We start from the raw sequence: 19,830 nt of genomic DNA, 5'->3' as shown, positions 1-19,830 counted from the left end.
TGCCTTGGAATGCTGCACTATGCCTAAAGTCAGTAATAACTGCATCTTAAATGCAAGCTAAGCTTGTATATGGTGTGCCCCTCTGTTAACATTAGCAACCTGCTGTAAATGAGTTGTTCTTACTTTCTTCTCTTACCTCTGCAGGCCTCATATAATTAAGATGCAATGACCTGAAGTTTGCACAGGGTCACTTAATAGCTGTGGGAGCAGAGGCCCAAGATTTGGGTTTGGGGGATGGGGTGGGAGACTTTACTGACTAGGCGAAGCAATAATATCTCATCTGAATCCCAGCAGCTCAGCCGATGCTACCTGTTACAAACTGATAAATCTGCTCCTGTTTAGGCTCTGCCTGCACCAGTTAAGTAACAGGGCCAGAGGTTAGCTGTGATCTGCTCTGAAGTTAACTTGCTCAAGCCTTTGCCCAGTTTTGACCGAAGCCGCACACCACTTCCCAGCACGACTCCTGGGCCCGGTTCAGGATTGGCAGTAGTCGGAGACCATACCTGGAGGCCGCCCTTCTTGTTGGGAGCAAGCGCTGAGCTGGATGAGCCAAGTCACGTCATCCTTGCCAGCCTGTGGGCAAGAGCACAGGTCCTAGCACAGCTAGTGCTTAGTCTGAGCGTACGGCACTGCCAACAGCGCTGCATGGTGGTGTCCAGCCGCGCAGGAGCACTGCCAGAGGATTTCCCCCTCCCAGACACCCATTTAGTTTATCCTAACCCACGGCCCACTGTAGAGAAGGGTGCCCCACTGGAGGCACGCTGTGCCTGCCAAGGGTGCAGTTGCAACACTGCCTAAATCAGCATAAATCAAAAGGGACATGAGCTTCCTCTCCCACTGGCTGTTTGCCCCGATCCATGTCTCACCTTCTTCCTCTTGCCAGAGCATTTGTGTGGTGACACAGTGAAAGGAAATCCAGATTAATTTTTAAGTTAATACCGTAAAGCCATACATAGCTCTCATGTTATTTCAACCCAGTCCCATTCACCATGTGTTTAACAAAAAAAAACAAAAACAAAAAACAAAAAAACCCCACCTTTCTGCCGACATCATTGGTACTGACAAGTGCCCAAGGAGAAGACAGGATCACAGCTTTCTCCAGCAGCACTGACCTAAAGCACACATTAAAAGAGCCAACTAACTGCACATCTGCAAGCACCAGAAGTTCCAGCAACTTGAAATTCCCACTTTGATGGAGAGAGCAGAGCAGGGGGGCTGTGGTGCTGCCCAGGTGTGGGAAGTTGGAACAAGGACTGAAATGCACATGGGAGGCAGGCTGAGAAAGCAGTGGCTAACTGGGTTTACTCCCCATTTACACCATAGCCTCTGTGTCAGTCTAGGCTGAGTCCATAGATCACATTGGTGACTGCATCACTGAGCAGCTGAGTAAGGGAACTTCAAGGCAGAAGGTCACTCTACATAAAGAATAACTACAATAGTCAGAATGAGGAAGATGGCATAAACTTTATTATGGCTTTTATATTAAGTTGCTAAAGTTGGCCAAGAAAATTGAGGAACAGCTTGCTAAGAAGGGTACAGGAAGTTCATCATGGAGAGCCAGCAGCACTGAGTTGAAGTCATATAAAAGTGAAGCTCCCTGAGGTGAGTATCAATATACAGAAGTTAATGGAGGTTCCCGCACCAAAGCTTTCTCTGGGGAAAAGGCACCTGAAGAGCCAGTGAAGTCTGATGTGTCAGAAGTCCTGTTCTTCCTCTCCTTTTCCAGAAATCCAACTTACAGAGCAAAACAGTATCCATAAATGAATCAGTATTCAGTCCCAGAGTCACGCGGGATCTTGTGCCAAGCCTGGGTGTTTACCCTACTGTCAAAATCAGACAGACAAGGAAACGGGAGGAAAAAGAAATGGAGGAGGAGGAACCGAAAGAGCTGCAGGCCAGCTGGTCTGCCTGTCGTACCAGGCAAGCTAGCAAAAGGACAGAAGATGGTACTAGCATGACGATCTGACTGAGTCCGGGGTTGTAAGAAGGACAGAGACTGTTTATTGAGGAAATTATGCTTCCCAGGTCTAACAGAATACTTTGAGGGACCAATAGGCACATCGAGTAATCCTTTTCTTTGCAATATGCATGGTTTTCCAGAAAAGAAAAAAAATACTTGTCAAAACTCTTAGAGAAATTAAGCTGTCACAGTATAAGAGGATCCTTCAACCCCTCTTTTAACCACTTAGGACAGAAATAGAGTCAGCTTTCCAAAACAGAGGGAAGTTGTTAAATGGCATCTGAACTCCTCACTCCCAAGAAATTGTCCAGTATGTTCTACACAGGGTGTGCTTGGAGAAAGGGAAGGTGATTAAGGTTTTTGACAATACAGAATTATTGAGGATAGCCAGAAGCTGATGGCTGGATAAGAGGTGCAGGAAGATTTAACTATTCCAACGGGTAAAAATGACAGGTGAAGGCCAGTGCCCCAGCTGCATGTTCCAGGTACATCCCCCTAAGACTATCAAGTGAGGGGTTTTATAGCTACAGAGTATCACATGCTTCCCAAATGTCAAGTCAGTGCTCCTCTGATCAGGGAGTGAAAAAGTTACGATTACTCTGAAAGCAATTAGGAACAAACATCACCATAATGTATCCGTGTCTGCAGTGACATATGTGCTCCTGAACCCTATTTTCAGAAAGGGAGAAGAGAGAAAAGAAAGCATATAGAGAAGAATAGAGAGAAAAGAATAAAAATACAGAGAAAAGCAAGAAAGATGATCAGAAGTACTAACACTTTTTGCGGGCAGCAATTAAAATTAGAATCTTTCCATGCTGAGAAGGGCTTCCAGTGGTGAAAAGTGTGAGAAACATGAAAGTGTGAATACTGTTGAAAAGGTGACTAGGAAAGAACTGCTCACGATTCCTCACAACCCAAGTTATGGCGCATCCAATTAACTGATCAGGCAGCGTGCTGCAGACAAAAGGAAGTTTTTCTCCACATCACAGTTCAGCTGTGCTGATAAGTTACAGGGAATATTGAATCCCAAGAACAGAAATGGATTAATGAAAGGTTTAGAAAAAGTCCTGGAATAAAGATCACACAATAGCTACTAAAATAAAGACCAAATGTATACATATGCTATTTCTTATACTGAATCTCAACTACCAGGCATTGTCAGAAGCAAGATACTGAATTAGAGAAGACTTTGAGCTAAAAGTACCTGTGGGTTCTCGCAGAAGTTATAACTTACTATTGCATGCTAGGCCTCCCTGCTTGCATGGTCCTATGCATGCAAAGTAGGTATATCTACAGTGGCCTGAAGAGAAGCCAGCCAAAAAATACACATACACATACCCACAGCCACACACACCCCCCCCCACACACCCCACACACCCTTCTGCCATTGCTGAAAACTCAGCTCATTCAAACAAACGAACAAAATACCAGTGCAGCAGCTGGAGCTATTCCGTTAGCCTTCTTTTGCCAGTTTGCATAGTCTTTTAACCCTTGAATAAGGACCAATAGTGTCATCAAAAACAAATGCCCAAAGAACTCGAATCCAGGACCGGTGGTGTGGGAGGTTATCATAATATTCTGCTGCAATCTTCTTCACCTGGAAGAGCAAGAGAGAGACAGAACAAGGTAGTTAGCTGTACAACGTCAGGTGCATCCAGTAGTCCTGTTCAGATCAGATGGCACAGCCATCAGGTAAAGTTACTTGTTAGTGCATGCGAGCTTCTGAAGTTCAGCCAAACCAAGATGTACTTAAGTAGAATTGGATACTTTTAAGCAGAGTTCTGTGGGGAGTTTTGCTTCATGGTATTTGCAAGATGATGGATCGCTGCTTTTGGATTAGTCGGAATCAAACGTCTCTCATTTGGGAGGTGGAGGAATCTCCACAATGAGATAACTGATCTAGCTTATAAATTGCCAAGACTCCAACACACAGTATTTAAATCACTGTTTTCCACTTGCAGTACTAGCTGCTGAGGGCTTCACGTGTAAGAGTCCATGCCAATTGAGAAAAGACTGAAAACACAGCCTTGGCGACAGTTGGTTTTTTTTTTTTTTCTCTCTCTGTTGGGGTTTTTTTCTCTGTTCTGCTACCAGGACACACAGCTGAGAGGCAGCTTCCTCCACCAGACAGAGGAGGTTGGAGGGTCTGCTCTCCTCAGTCCAGTGTTAAAAATGCTGCAAGATTCATTATTAGGTCATGAATCTAATAAAATTGTATCCCTGTTAAAATCCCCAGGTTTTAAAACTGTTGCCATCAAAGAAGCATTGTGCATTGGTCGTGGTGGGGTTTTTAGTAGAAGCAAGGACTGAACCCAGATGACACAGAAGTTTCAAACCTGGCAGGTTCAGGGGACTGTTAGGATTCCTGAGTTACCAGTCATCCCTGTTCCTACTTCCAGCTCGATGATCTGCCTTTTGAGCATACCTGATGAGAGCAGCAGCAGTGGAGTCTGTTAACTGCTGTACATTTGCACAAAATCTCCTCAGGCATTGTTTTATTAGCACTCCACCTTCTAGACAAATAAAGTTCTCCCCAGGACACTCTATTTGAGAGCAGTTTGTCTTGCTGGACAACCTGACTTATCGCTTTAAAAACCCTGCAGAATTTTAGCACGAGCTGCATCAAGCATAGTAGAGATTTGCAGTGAAGGTCAAAAGAGTTGCATACAAATGGCCACCTGGGTGGAGGGGACTAAGCAGAACCTGAGGTTTAATGGGGTAATCTGAACAGGGCATCTGGCCTGTTTGTGAAAAAGTAAGAATCACAGCTGAAGTTAAACTGTAAGCCAGTACTACTCACTGCTAGCTATACTGCTAATGCAACTTCTAGCAGATACTTCCTGCGACAGAGCTTGTGTAATGTACACGGAGTTTAAGAGCTTTTACCTCTGTACATGGAAACAAGGTCTCAGGTAGTGACTCTGCCTTCTGGCACATGAGGTTAATTGAAAATGACCCCAGGGAGGAAGTAGGATAAAAATGGCTTAGCGGAGAGGCCAGTATTTGCAATCTGCCTATGCCAGACACATTAGTTCTGGCACATTGAACAAACCTGGGCAGCAGACTAGTCTGGGCATAGTGCTGAAGAGCTGAGGTGCACGCAACATGCAAGCTCAGAAACTTGCACTTAAATATACTCCATACACATATTCTGCAGTGGCATAACAGATTTAAAGGAAGCATCCCAAATACATTTATTATTTAATAATTAAGACAATCAATATACTCAGCACTGAATTTTGAAGACCACTCACACTGTATTTTGGAAGCAGGTAGCCTAGTCAAGACTAACATGCTGCTTGCCAGCATGAAGTGGCTGAGGACTTGCTTGCCGACCAGATGTATTGTTTTAGCGACTCCCTGCAGAGCACAGCAGCAGCTCTTTCTGAATGAGACGCTCAGGATGGAAAGCAAAGCTGATGACCTTGTATAAGACCGGGTAACCCTCTATCAGCTGCTATACAGTAACTCGCACCTAAAGGGGCTCTTTGCTCCTGCCCCTGTTTTGCTTTGCGCTCAGCAGCATCTTGTGCAGAAATTCAAGTGACATTTCCACCACGTGCAGCTTCCCGGTGCTCTGAGCAAGAAAACTGCATAAGATGTGCAGAAACAAGGGAGGGGAGAAAATAAAGTGCAATAACATGTTTTGGGCAAAGGAATGGGGAAGAGGAAAAATTCAATGGATGCAGTTAGGAGGTAGAAGAAGGGGTGACATCTGAAAGGTCTTCTTATGAAATTCATGAGGAAGTTTGTTAGGTTTTTGTTTATTTCCATCATATTATCACACAGGAGGAAAAAATTAAAAAGATAGAAGTGCTTTCTCCTTGACAATGGATACACACAAAAAAGTTTCCTGGCAAAAACAGCTCAGGTGTTGTCAGTTGCTTCAGCATCTCTCTGTGCAAAACAAAATTATCTCAAAGTTATCGGAGAGTTGGAGGAGCAGGGAGTCATTATTTTTGATGCAGATTCCCTCTTAAAATACAGTATTAAACTACCTCTATTAAGTATGCTTTAGGCTGGATAAGTCAGCCCTCATCTCATGTTCTGGGCACTATACAAAACCTGTGGATGAGTTTGCAGGTAGCAATTTTTGCAGCCGGTGTTACCGTCATCTCAAGGAAGGCAGTATCATGACTAAGTACTCCTGAATCCTACTCCTGGCTTCCCCCTCAAGCTCTCCATGTTGCATTGGAAATGGTCCCTTTGCTTCAATTCCTCCCTCCCTTTAGAGTGCCCGATGGGAATTTGGACTATCCATACACATGAAAATCGTAAGTCTTAACTCGTTGCTAGTTTTTGATTGGAAAATGTCACAGAGGGATAACGCAAGGATAAAGTCTGCAAATAACTGATTTAGGCACTTGGCACCTGGTATTTTGAGGCTTTGCTGCAGGTAGGTCAAGATGATAAGTAGCAAATCACAACTTTTGGACTGAACCGTTGCTTGTGATTTTGTGCTTGTGTGGCATAGCAACAGGACCCTGATCCTACTAGGACCCCCTCCAGTATATTGTCAGAAAGGCACAGAAGTCATACACAATCTAAGCATTTGACCGTAGCTTTTACAGCCCATTTGTCCTGGGGTCATACAGGAACTAGAGATCCTTATACCAGGAAGCTGAAGGATAATGTATAGAATGCTAGAGAGCATATTACAGAAGTTCCCTAAATACTCCTTGATTTGGGGTGGGATGGGGTGGGGAAGCACCCAAGCTAGCCCTCCTGGTCATCATAGGGTTAATGAAATCTGTAATTCAAAGAGAGTACATCTACCATGTTTTCCAGTCTTGTCTGTCTAATAAATCTGGCTTCATACCCTGCCTTTTCCTTTTCCCACAAGCTTAATGAATAACTAGTTTGCCTTTAGTAACAGTCCAGTTTTTATTGTAGTTCTCAGGAAGAGCAGCACATTCCTCTTCATTCTCCCTTCCTCTCTCACCGTAAGTACATCCCACCCTTCACACAACAGAGAATGGATCTTTTTACTCATTCAGTAAAGAACGCAATATTTTATTGTTATAAAGCTTCATGCAAAGACTAACCTAGTCTTCAGTCTACTGGTATTTTTTTAGAGCAGGCCCTTCACTCCAATGTTGAATTTCATGCTCTCTCATGTAATCTCTCATTATACTAGTGGAACTATACTAGTGGAACTAGTTCTTACTGCACACCCATACCACTCATCTTTAATATCTAAAAGCTTATAGCACGGCCTAATTATTCCTGCTTCAAGTCTGCCACACTCCTAGGGTACAGATCTTTTCAGTGGCAAACATATTACTTGGTGCATACTGAATGAGCCACCTGTAACAGAGGACAAAGCTGCATTTACCTTTCTGATAACCAAGTGGAAGATCCAATTACTTTCCAAGCTCAAGATCCAGTTATTTTCCAAGCCTATTTCTCCCCTCACCCCAATTATGCAGTAACTGAGGAAGGACCTTGTTTCCATTTTACGCTCACCAATATTTACAGATAAAAACAGCTATACCCAAGAGGTCATCTATATTAAACAAATCAACTATTAGAAATCTGAGTGCTGTAACTTAAGAGAATAGATCTGAAAACCTAAACTTTCACTCCTTTAAAGTGAAGGATTTGCTGGGAGGAGGGCAGGAGGAGAGCAAGGGGATGTTTCTACCTCTACCTGTTGTGAAGGTCATGCAGAGCTGCATGGAGACAATCTGTCCCCATACCTCCCTCCCCCAAAGAGAGAATTTTTCTTCTTGATTTGTGGAAAAGAACAGCCTGTTTGTTTTAACAGAGTAAGGACTTTCTACAGTAGCTGTTTTGCCAAGGGATTTCCACTTCATAATAGATTTTCACTTGTAACTGATCACTTGTCAAGGACTCATAGTTTTCCATAGAGTTCTGTCACACAACAATGATTGCCAGACCTCATATCTCACATCTCCTCCACCAGTAGGGCAGGTCTCAACTGCCCTACAGCTAGAAACACATGAAGACAAGTCCTTGAAATCCAACTGATAACTTCATCCTCTTCACACAGGAGGGCAGACACTTTTAGCTGCTGCACTGCCTCAAGGAGTTAAGCTAAACTATTTGTGATGTGGGTGAGGAGGAGATTTTCAGGGCTCATTCGGGTCTGGAGCAACAGTCCCAGCAAGTTCAATTAGTCACTTATTTCCCTTGTGTAAGATACAGTGCTAACCTCCTTCTCGTATATACATTTTAGTAATCTAAGTATCTAAGGATCTCTAACAAGTTTGAACACTTGGAAGCTAAAGCTATGTTCATACACTTGCTAGCAGAGATACCAGCTCTATGAGCAATGGGAGTGCCTGTCACGAGACCTTCACGAGTAAATGTTGGCTGCTTTACGGGATGCCTTGCCTCTCACCAGAAATAGCCAAGTTCTCCAGGACAGATCTCCAGCAGTAAAGTGGGATACCTTAAAACAGAATTGGTGGCTATACAGAGGCTCCTGGTGCTCTTCTACACCGCAAGAAGATCTCTTCTTGCATTGAATCTCCTCTCAAACAGTGTTTCTGCTATGAAGAACACTAACCCATTAAAGCAAGGTTCCCAAACTTAATTTGCCTGGATATACTGTCATAAAAGAAGTATTCTGCATTATACAGTAACACAGAGAAGTTGCAGTTCCTGAACCTCAGCCTCCTCAGCTCTACCTCCTCCTCAGGAGGATTTGCAGTAGGAGCTCCCAGCTTTGCACCAGACCAGAGACAGAAGATGTTTCCTGCCTACTCTTCCAGAGGGTTGGTGTGTAGAAGTAATCCTTCGAAGTCATGTACCTCTAACACTGTGAGAACCCCTGTTAAAGAACTCCTTCCCATATTAGAACCCAAAAGTGCAGCTATATACCTGGAGGTAGATACAAAACCATCCCTAGACAGCTGTGCTTTGCAAGTTTGATTCCCACAACTGATAAAATGTAAATACAAAGTGGCTTGACTTCCAAAGGAGGAAAGCCACAGAACTTTCTCAGTGGTGGACCAGGCACCTTCAGTTCCTGTGGGTGGGGCAGCAGAGCTAAAGCAGATCACACACAGTGGAGTGTTATTTTCCAGGGGTCAGGTTTTGTGTCAGGTTGGAACATGCACCAGTATTCAGGTCATCTCAAAAAATAGAGAGACTATTGCTTAATGCACTATCGCTTAATGCTATGTATATAGCTAATAGGTTGATCATCAGACAAATTTCAAGCAATGATTGCCTCCTGTCTTAGTTCAGATGGGCCTTCAAAATTTCAAAGAGCCCAAACCTTGAAGACAGGGGAAAGACATGGAGAATTTTAGGCCATTGTTGCCTCCAACAACAATCTTATCAAAAAGGTATTACTCAAGCTCTCCAAGACAATTAAGTTCTCATTTCCTTCAAATAAACTAGGTACTATAGCAGTTTGGCAGCCATTTCTCTCAATCTTCTGGTTAAAAAGAAAGAATCAAAACAAATCCAAAAAGCTTTCTTCTTTTTTAAGAATGGATTCATTGCTATGATTTGGAGTGATTTCTCTGAAACAGTTCAACAGTTTTTAATGAAAACCCACTTCACTTTTGCTTATGCTGTACTTACCATTGGCAGCTTGCATCCGGGAATGCTGGGGAAGTCATGGTGCTCCATGTGGTAGCCTACATTAAAGGTGAGCCAGTTCAGAGGTCCATAATAAGAGTATGTTTCATACCCTTTCAAGAACATGTAATGTTCTGCTATGAAGTGCCCAGAAATGGGATGTAAACCCGTGCAAAGAATTGTACCTGCTATTAAATAAATAATAGGTTTGAGTCCCCAAAGGTAGTAGATTGTAATGTTTACAGAAAACTGCATAAGAGCATTAAAAATTTCCATCTGGGTAATTGCTTTGGGGTTCACATACAGTGCTCTCAGACTGTAGAACAGAGGTTGGAGGAAGAGCCAAAGCAGCTTCCGAAGTGGTGTGCAGAAGAACCAGCCTTCAAAGTCTGTGGGAATGTCAACATCCAGGACGTCCCCACCAAGGTATCGATGATGGTCGATGTGGTATTTCTTGAAGGAGGCAGAGTAAGGAATTCCAATGGGCAAGTTGGCAAAGACTGCAAACCATCGGTTCCACTTGGCCTGCTTGTTCCCGAAGGCAACGTTGTGTGAAATATCATGGATGGCTAAGGTCAGTGAATGGTTGATGCAACCCCCGAAAGCATAAGCCCAGAAGAAAACCCATTTCCAGGATAAGTCTTTCACCAAGTAGCATGCTAGCAGCTGCACAAAAACCATTCCAGATACAATCCACTTTAAATGTGGGTCTGGTACCATCAGAGCCTTGATCTCTGGATACTTGGCTAAAGACAAAAAACACAGAAAATCTCATTAACTTTCGTTTAGGCAAACACAGTCACCCCTGGTGCACTCTAGTTTTATCACCCTATGTTCCCTATGTTTGAGGCCCTAGTTTTATAAATGGCAGTTCCAGAGCAGGTTTACCACCACAGCGAAGATTTTACTGACGAACATGCCCCAATCCCACTTCCAGTGCCATCTCCTATTGAAATACCTGTAGGCTGACCCTTATGGCTGCCATGTGGCCCTGCATGCCTTCATGACAATGAGTATTAGTATGCCAACAACCACTAGACTTAAGCTGTAAGAAGTGCTCTCTGACAGGTTTTTACTTGCTTTTTTTTATTTTGCCCAATCCAGATGTTATTTTTCCACAGAAGGGATACAGTAACATTGCATATAGACACTGCTTTCTTTGTAACCTTCTTCACACTTTCATTTCAGACCTACCAGCAGGGAAAGAGGGCTGAGCAACAGGCACTCCAAGTGTTTCTGTGCAGTTACATGACAATCCCAGCATTTTTTAAAAAAAGTGTCATGAATATTTGAGCGTTTATCAGTGCCTACATCACACATGGGTAAAGACCCATGTCAACAGCATGTCAACAGCATGTCAACATCACAAGAAAGCCAGTAGTATTATCAGGAATTTGGAAGATGCAGAAAGTTACTCTGTGTTCCCATTCATCAGCCTGTTCCTAAGGAAGACAACAGGAGCAGGAATGAAAATCAGGCAGATAATCATGCAGCAGCTTCAATGCATTTTCACCAATACTGCAGTACAGCATCAGAGAAATAAGGGTTAGGCTTACCAGACCTGATCTACCACTCATGTCACTATAGGACCAACTTACTGACCTTTGGTTTTGTTGGCTATTCATTTATCCTTTTAAGGAAAAGGAAACACACAGAAGCACAGCTTATCTTCTGGGTGTATTTCATCACTTCAGGTCTCTTTACAAACCCACACTTCTCACTTCCACTTTTTACACTCACATGAATTTTCCCACATTTCTATGGCCTCCACCTACCTACTGATCTCCTTTTACTCATGCTCTACATTCTTCAATTAATATAGCTTACACAGATAAGACTGTAGGACAAGTCACTTGATCTGGAGCCTGTAGTCACACAGTGTGCTCCCAGAAGTTTGATAAGCACATTTTATGAATAGAAAAGTAAATGTCATCTGATGATCACATTGTGGTGTGCATACTACTGCATTAAAATCAGGTTATGATGATTTGCATGCATGCAGCTGTAGATACTGTAAACATTAGAGACGATATACATAACTTCACGTGACCTTGCAAGAAGTGGTACTGGCTGGTATGGTGGGCAGGATGCAGGGTTTTTTATAGCAATGAACCCCAAGAAGTTTGCAGTAGTTGAGACAGACGCAGCATAGTTTAAGGAAGCAGGCTGGCGTGGTCATGCTCCACAACTATGCCAGCAACTTTTGAGCTTGCCGGCCCAGTTCAGCCAAACTTGACAGGGATTAGAGACAATAAAGATTAAGTGTTGTGGAAGATGATGAGAAAAGGGATACTCTCAGTTGTTTCTCTTGCAAGGAGAAGTGGGGGGGGGGGGGGGGAAATCACTGCTAGGAACATTCAGGCAGGAGAGAGGCTTTGTAAGTGCTAGAAAAGCTCTAGTAGACATCCACATATTTTTAAAGTCAGCCAAACTTTTTAAAAAATATCTCTAGCAAATGTAGGTTGCCTTGTTTTTGATGCTTCTGAAGTTATAGTTTTCACACTAGAAACACTAACATGCCAGAAATTGTTTTCTTATACCTAGACAAGCACCAAAGTTTTAGAAAAAGTCCCAGATATTGTACATCGACCCTAAAAGATAACTTAATGCAATGACCTGGTTAGAAAATCTGTTACAGAAATATTTTGTATGCAGCTTTATTTCCTGCTTAGGGACATTCATGTGAAAAGCCCTTAAAAAAAAAAAAAAAATTAAGTGCCCTCAAATTTTCAGTCATGCAGTTGGTAGAGGTAAGTTACTGCAATTATCAGACCAGCCACTGAAAACATGCATAGCAACCAGATCTGTTCCTCAGTCTGGTCAAATTCAAGTCACTGACAAAAAAAAAAAAATGTCCATTTTATTTCTTTTAAGGGGGAGGGGAAACTAAGCAAGGGATGTTTTGTACTGTAGCTTGAGAACACTGATGATGTTGGATGTATTTCTTTTTGTGAGGGCTAACAAGGATTTCAGACTAAATTAAAGAGATTTCAGAGCAGTAACTGCTAATCAGCAGCAGAAATATCTGGAAGCATTGCTGGTAGTGGAAGCAACGCAGGTAGGTTGCATTTATCAATCAGAAGTGACAGCTATTAAGTTACTTGTTAGGGTTTAATATTAAATTCAACAAGATTAGCTCCTCTCAAGCAACAAATTTTGGTATAGTAGTTAAACCAAAATGCTATGTCCATGTATCATTAATACTGATAAAAATTTCCTGTTTCCATTACATAAAGAAACCTCAGGGAAGCTGACAAGTGGGGGGTGTTTGGCTCACCAGAGGCTGAAAACCCTACTGGTGCGAAAGGCTGCAGGAGACCTTTTTGTTCATGTTGGACAAAATGTTGAACACCAACTCTTTCAAAACCCAAGCACACTTCGGTGGGACACATTTCAGCTCAATGCACTGGTCCTGGTGACTGTGGTTTATACAAAACATGCTAAATACACAGCTATGGCAATATAAATACATATCTATCTCATTTCTGACTTGTGAACACGGCTTGAAGTTCAGCAATGGAATCCATGGCAGGCAAAATACAGCACTTGCAGGCAAAAGATTGGGCAAACCCTGCGGGCTGCTGTGACGAGTGTCTGCAGGTGACAAGCTGGGCTGTGCAAACCACACAATTGCTGACAGCCACCTGCATGTCTCAACGGCAACAGAGAATCAGATACAGGGCTGCCATGCAGTACTGAACTAGGACCCATAAAAGACTATAAAACCTGTGACAACTACACGATAAAGACCACCTTTGTTTCCTATGCACTGCTCTTTAAATAAACTGGTATCTACTCTACACTCTTGAGACCATTAAAGTTTCACATTAATAGGCATCTGAGCAGAGATTTTTATCGTACGGCTCTTTCCTGAACCACTTTTGTTTTGACCTTCCTGAGCACTTTTCCATTATAAAGATGACCAGCTTCCGTGTGGTCAGGGTCCATCACTTCCAGACGAGGGCTGCTACATGAAGATGGTCATACAATGTCATTTGTAGTGAGCTCTTTGTTATCCACCATCATGGCATGCAGAGGGATGAGGAACAGGAGAAAACAAACAAAAACCCTCAGCCATTCCAGCTAGAGGGGGGGAAAAAGACAAAGAAAAAGCATAAGGGTATGTGACCACACAGGACCAGGATTTGTCCATCAGGGTACAATGGGACCCGGAGAGCTCCAGCTACTCTGATGTCTCTACAGCACACTCTCCGGCCTCCAGTTTCTTGGGAAAGGCTGCTAGCTGAGCCAGGGGGACAGCTTATCCCTGTGCACTGCTGCCACTTGTCCAGGCAGAGCCACAGTATTGAATTTGGAGGGTGGAGATACTGCTGCAGATGCACAGGAGGGCAGAGGCATGGCTCTCCCATCTCCAAGGCCAGCTCACAGCCAGAGCAGCTGCAAGCACTTTCATACGCTACGTAGCTGGAGCTAACCAATTCAGCCCGACCCAGCGTAGCTCCACGGTCTCTATGTCATGTTCCCAGAGCAGGTGAAAAGTCCATTGTGAGGATGAAATGAAGACATTGACCACTTTTATGATAGTGTGCATGAAAAACAGCAGTCAAGAAAGAACAAATGCTGGAAAAATCTTTTCAGAAGCAGCCTGTGATTCTGAAAAAAATCATTTACTGAATGAATGTTTCACTGGGATTACTCTGTTGTTGTGTGTAAGCATCAGTCTCCTTTTCTAGAGGCGTGCCTCATTCTAAATCTCTTTTGACAAATTACTCCGATTACACGCCAATTTTTCCCCTGTTTCTGGAGACCTGACACACTGTACCACATCCTTAGCACTGGAGCTGTCCCGAAACGTAAAGGTCATGGAGTTTTGAACAAGCAGCAGTGCCCAAATCCATGAGAAGCTAGTAGTAACAAAAGACATTTAATTTCTTCATGTTCCTTTATTTTAACCACATTTGCAGCATACATGTATAGTCAGAGTGGGAACACCATTCAGTACAGGACTTTCAGAAGGCCTATCAAAGGGCAGAAGAAAAAGCTCCCTGTGATGACACTGTCCTGGACTATGTTCTATTAATCATGAGTCCCTGCCAAAACAAACAGGGGGCACCAGGCACAGGATAGCAGCTTTCATACCCTCCGCCCTATGCTGGAGCTGGTTTTTGAACCAAAAGAAAAAAAAAAAGAAAACGAAAAAGAAAAATCCAGTCAGTTCTCTGACATGATAGTGCTTTGCTTTTGAGCAGCTTAGCTCATGAACACACTCATAAACTGCTTTAAACTGTAAAGCACTTTTGAATCGTATTTAATGCAAACGACACGCAAGCCAGGACAGTAGGATGACTCACACAGAGCAGAGCATGCGTGACAAAACCCTCAGGTTTTGCATGGTCTCCTGCCCCCTCTGGTTTTCAAACCAGTAAGAAACCCTTTTGACTGATTACACTGAAGTCTTATACCCCTACCAAGCAAGGACAAGGAGCTTAATCCTTCACTCCCCACCCATAAGCTCCCAAACTGTTTTGTGCCGGCAGGCTCAAGAGACCTGAGTCACTTGGAAGTGCCCACCAGCAGCGAGGCACTGTCCCCTCCCTGGGCGGCCACCGCTCTCGGTGCTGGCCTCCGACATCACCATGTCACTGTGACAGCAGGTATGGCTATGCTTACTTAATAACTGGTTAAGAGTAAAGACAGGTAGGAGTACTAATAAGGGGGCTTCCAACTCCCTTTGAAACAAAACCTACAACACGCAGTAAGCTGAAGCCATCCGTTGCATTTAATTTTAGTACAGTGTTGGTAGAAGACAGCAAGTACCTCAGACATTGGCTTTCTGCTCAAATAATTTATCTTATAGGCAGCTCTCACAGGGACTGGCGGGAGCGCTGGCAGCAGCTACTCCGACTGTGCTCGGCGCAGGACGTGCACATCGGTGGCAGCAGGGTGTCCACACGCTGCAGCATAGAGGAGAAACAGACTCAGTTTCCTCACTAGAAGCACATGCAACTCAGGGCTTTGATTTAAGCTAAGGAGATATGTATCTAGCACATTTCAGTGGGTACAATTTATTAGAATTCTCATAAACGTGGGTTTTAAATAGGCCACAGAAGAGGCAGCTGCAAGAACTAGTAATCTCCAAATAAATGAGCAGAGCTCATGTTGGCTGAAACCTATTATACTCAGAATTCAGCTAGATGAAATAAATAAAATGAATTGATAAAATGAAAATAAAATGAAAAAAACTTTTTGGTTTGGTCCCCCATCCAAGCAGGTAAACTATGTACAAGCCTCTTACACCATTTCCCCTCCAAAATAACTTGCCAAAGACCCAATTATATAATTATTCTTGGATGTTTGATCACACTCAGAGCCTACCATGAGCAACATGGATTCAGCCTGCATCCTCAGCAGCAAACAAGTGCTTCTCTAAGAACCTTATGAAACAAGACATTTTCTGACCAACCCACAGTGATTTTATAGCATTAGATCCAACCCACATCATAAACAAGATATCATTCTTCTATGCTGCAACACATTGCTCATTGCTTATATTTGGAAAACTGTTTGCAAATATAACTATTCATTGTGTGCTTATGGTGTTACCAGCATCTGAGAAATGATTTTTTTCATCTTCTCTCAAGACTGAAAAAACCCAGCACCTCCCACAGTGTGCAAGACTGTAGTCCCACAAGCGCTTTAATCCAACAGATCCTACTGCTACTAGAAATAGAAATTCTACTTTTATGAGAAGTACAAGTCCCCTCTACCTTATGCCTAGTCACTCACTGTGACTGGAGACTGGATAGTATCAAGCACAGGGTAAATTTTAGTACCTAAGTTTTAAGAGCAAGGTACTACAAAGCAGAGAGATGAGAGACCGGGAAGTGTTACGTCTTCCTTGCGCAAAATGTAGATCTATTTGCTGGTATAACTACATCAGCCAGGAATCACATCCCTAGTAGGCTCACCTATTGCAACAAAACCCTCGTGGAGGCTTCCAGCCAGCCGAGTTGATACACCCACTGCCCAGCTCTGCTGCTTAAGGGAAAATCATCTGCCCCGAGATCGCTCTTGGGTAAATATGCCAGGGCAACGATCTAAGAATCAGCACAACATCTGTGGCCAAAAAGCTGCTCTGAACGACATGTACGTGAAAAGAGCTCCCTAACTCGCAGAGGGACGCTTCTCGTTCAGGCACGTTGTCACTGCCTACAGAAGTCACAAATACCTTGGGTGATTAGCTCGCCAGCCAGGCTATGCAACTTTGTGACAGCCCATTGTTACTGCTCAGTTACTCTTTAGAAACGTATTGGGACAACAGTTTAAGGAAACACCACATCTATAGAAAGAGCTGCCTTATGCGGTTGTCAGTTTGTCCATAATTTTTTTTCCTGATGGATAATTTTCAGTTTGCATTTAAATCCATTTTTATATGTTCAAATCTATGCAAGATTCATGCAGCACACTCCAGCTCAGAGACTAGACGCTTTGATAAGTATGCACGCAGGGGGGTTGCTGACCCTTAGGCTGGGAATGATACAGTGACAGTGATTACACCAGTGCCATACGGGATGCTACGATAGTCTCAGTAACTAATAGTTTCAGTTTTCACGAACCACTCTGCCCTGCCAGACATATCGCAGATCATTCTGCCCCCACTGTCCGTGCCTCTGCCTCCATTTCCACTGCCTCTGCCTCTGCTCCCATGGCTGGGGAAAAGGGCCTGAGGGGAAGGAGATGGACCTTCATTCCTGTTGCTATTGTTTAACCCAAAGAAAGTAGGGACAGAGCCTCTCCAACTACTTAGCTGATAGGTCCTAAAAAGAGACTGAACTGAGGCACGGGTAAGGCAGTCCAACCACTCCAGTACCACCTTTCAATTCGGCTTCCCTCAGGGACTAACATCCCCACTCCTATGGCAAGACCAGAAAGCTCACCAAAACATAGTTCCCTTGACTGAAAGGATCAGTAGCATCATTTTACACAGTGATAGCACTCATTTACCACTATTGGGTAGTAAAACAAGCTTTTGTTTTTGTTTTTCTTCTGGATATTATCCAAACCTGGACTAGGATATTCCACTAGCATAACTATAATAGGAAAGTTTTTGTAGTTTAGATTAACCCTAGATTAATCTATTAATTGTGAAGGAGCTGAGAAACTAAACCTGATCATCACAGTCCCTGCCCACAAGCCACAAGCCCAGTCTTCCTTTATAAAAGACCTCCAAGAACTCTACCCTATTATTTAAAGGGAAGAAAACAAACCAAACCCTTCTTTATTAATGAGATGTTGAAAAGATAATTTCAGGAGATTAGCAACCATATGCTGTAACAATTCTGAGTTATTAGTTCTTCTCATAAACTAGCCTCAGAAAAACAAAAACAAACAAACTCCCCCACATCCTTGAAACCTCAAAAAACACCCATGCACCATACTCATATACACAGTTAAATGTTGCCTGAACAACACGAAAATACAAGATAAGACTCTACCTTGACAAAGACCTTTGCCTTGTCACTGGGACAAGGCAAAGAAAGATTATTCTATTACATTCTTGTGGCTTTGTGTTGCGCTCTAGCAAGCACTCACCCACATCCTCATGTGTTTTATTGCACTACCACCATACTCAGAAAATTTGCATTTAGGAGGCAACCCAATCAACCTCCTCTACACTGACTTGACAAGCAGAGTAATCGTGCTCTTCGAGTTGAATGAGGAAATAGTCTGAAAACAATTAACTCTAAAGAAAATCTCAAAGCACATTTTATTTGAGAAGAGATGAAATTCTACATTAAAAAAAAAAAGGTATTTCCAAGGGTTCTTCAACACTAAGCGTGTTGAAATAAGTCTTGGAGGAAAAACATTGGTTTGGCGAAGTGCTGGACTCGGTACACACAAATCTGCCTAGCGGGTCCCTGCCGCTGCCCCCGGGAGCAGCCCCCGGGTCTCCAGCTCCGGTGCACCCGGAGCGAACCGGGGCTTACACGCACCTGGGCGCAGCCGCTGCCCGCGGCGCTGACGCGCTGCCCCGCTCTCCCACCCGCCGCCGCCGCCTGCAGCCCCCGCTCCGCTCCGCCGGGCTCCGAGCTCCGCCCGGCCCCAGCGCGCCCCGTCGGGGGAGCCCCGCCGCCCGCGGCATCCCCCGCCGTACCCAGGATCTCCTTCCTGCGCTGCGTGTGCGGCTGCTCCGTGTAGACCCACTCGAAGTCCCCGCGGGTGACACGGTTGCCCATGGCTCCCGCTCCGCGCACCGCGCTCCGCCGCGCCGCCCTTATAGCTCCGCGCCCGGCGGAGGGCGGCGCCGCCGCCGCCTCCCTCCGCCCCGCCAGCTCCCCGCGCCCGCGGCGGCCGGGCGGCGGGCACCGGCCGTGCCCCGACAGGGCGTCCGCGGCCGGCCGCCGCGCCTGGCACCGGCTCCGCTGAGGCACCGCTCTGCTCCCTGCGCAAGGAAGCCACGCGAAGGACTCGGTAACCTCCAAATCCTCCCCAGCCGCTCTGATTCACACAGAGGAGTTGCTGGCGTTACGAGCTGACACTTCTCCACACGCAACCCAAAATTAAAGTGTTGCTCTTGTTCCCGGCATGCTTTTACAAGCTCATACCTGACCCGCTGTCTGTCTTTGGTGCTCACTGGCCTTTTGCATCACTCCTTCCCGTGCCAACACCCCATCTGGACCAGCTCCGTGCTTTGAAAGCGGCTTTATTTCGCTGTGTTCCTGTCCGTTTCGCAGTCCCCCTCGCTCCCTCCATACTCTCCCAGCCTTTAAACCACTCATTGTAGTGGGAAGTTACAAGCAGCAGGAAGAGCAGCCTTGCAAATGTGAAACAAATACTTTCCAGCAATAACTGTTGCCTGTTAACACTGGCAATATTATTTACCTTTACTTAGTCTGGTTTAACCGTATAAGATTGCTTAGTAGCACAGTTGTATGAAGCGATACGGCTTAAAAAATACCACAAAACCCAAACCAACCCCAAACCCTGCCACCTGACTGCTAGAAAGCTTCAGGAGGCTTTTTGATTTTTTTTTGGTTGTTGTTCTGAAGTGATCTAGATTTGAACCATTGAGCACTTCAAGGTCCAAAGCAGGCTGAGTGGAAGGAGTGTGCTGTAAAGGCAAGCAGCTTTGCCCAGAGCTGGGGGAGGAATTTAACCATTTTCTTTTTACAGGTCTGCTTCCTGCAGGTGCAATGGTTTCTTAACCACGGCTACTGCTGCTGTTCCCATGAAGCTGCAGGGCCCAACGCGGTTAATGCGGTTCAGTCCAAGTGTGGTTACTGCATGTCTCTCTATGGAACAAGCCTTCAGACAGCAGCCTCAGTACCTCAGCCCAGACCTTTAATTGCCACTAA

The 19,830-nt window shown here is 44.4% G+C and overlaps 1 protein-coding gene across 1 annotated transcript; it reads right to left on the bottom strand.

Moving 5' to 3' along the window:
* Positions 1-1,445: 1,445 nt before the first annotated feature.
* On the bottom strand, positions 1,446-18,735 carry DEGS2 (delta 4-desaturase, sphingolipid 2). The gene is made up of 3 exons (XM_026111293.2): positions 18,630-18,735; positions 9,518-10,260; positions 1,446-3,557 (listed from the first exon to the last, which is right to left on the bottom strand). Exons 1-3 carry the CDS (start codon positions 18,709-18,711, stop codon positions 3,414-3,416), a joined length of 969 nt encoding a protein of 322 aa, XP_025967078.1. The 5' UTR covers positions 18,712-18,735; the 3' UTR covers positions 1,446-3,413.
* Between the last annotated feature and the right edge of the window lie 1,095 nt (positions 18,736-19,830).

This window comes from Dromaius novaehollandiae, chromosome 5 (genome assembly GCF_036370855.1).
Source record: "Dromaius novaehollandiae isolate bDroNov1 chromosome 5, bDroNov1.hap1, whole genome shotgun sequence".
Taxonomy (NCBI): domain Eukaryota; kingdom Metazoa; phylum Chordata; class Aves; order Casuariiformes; family Dromaiidae; genus Dromaius; species Dromaius novaehollandiae.
This window is presented reverse-complemented; position numbering and strand designations above follow the sequence as displayed.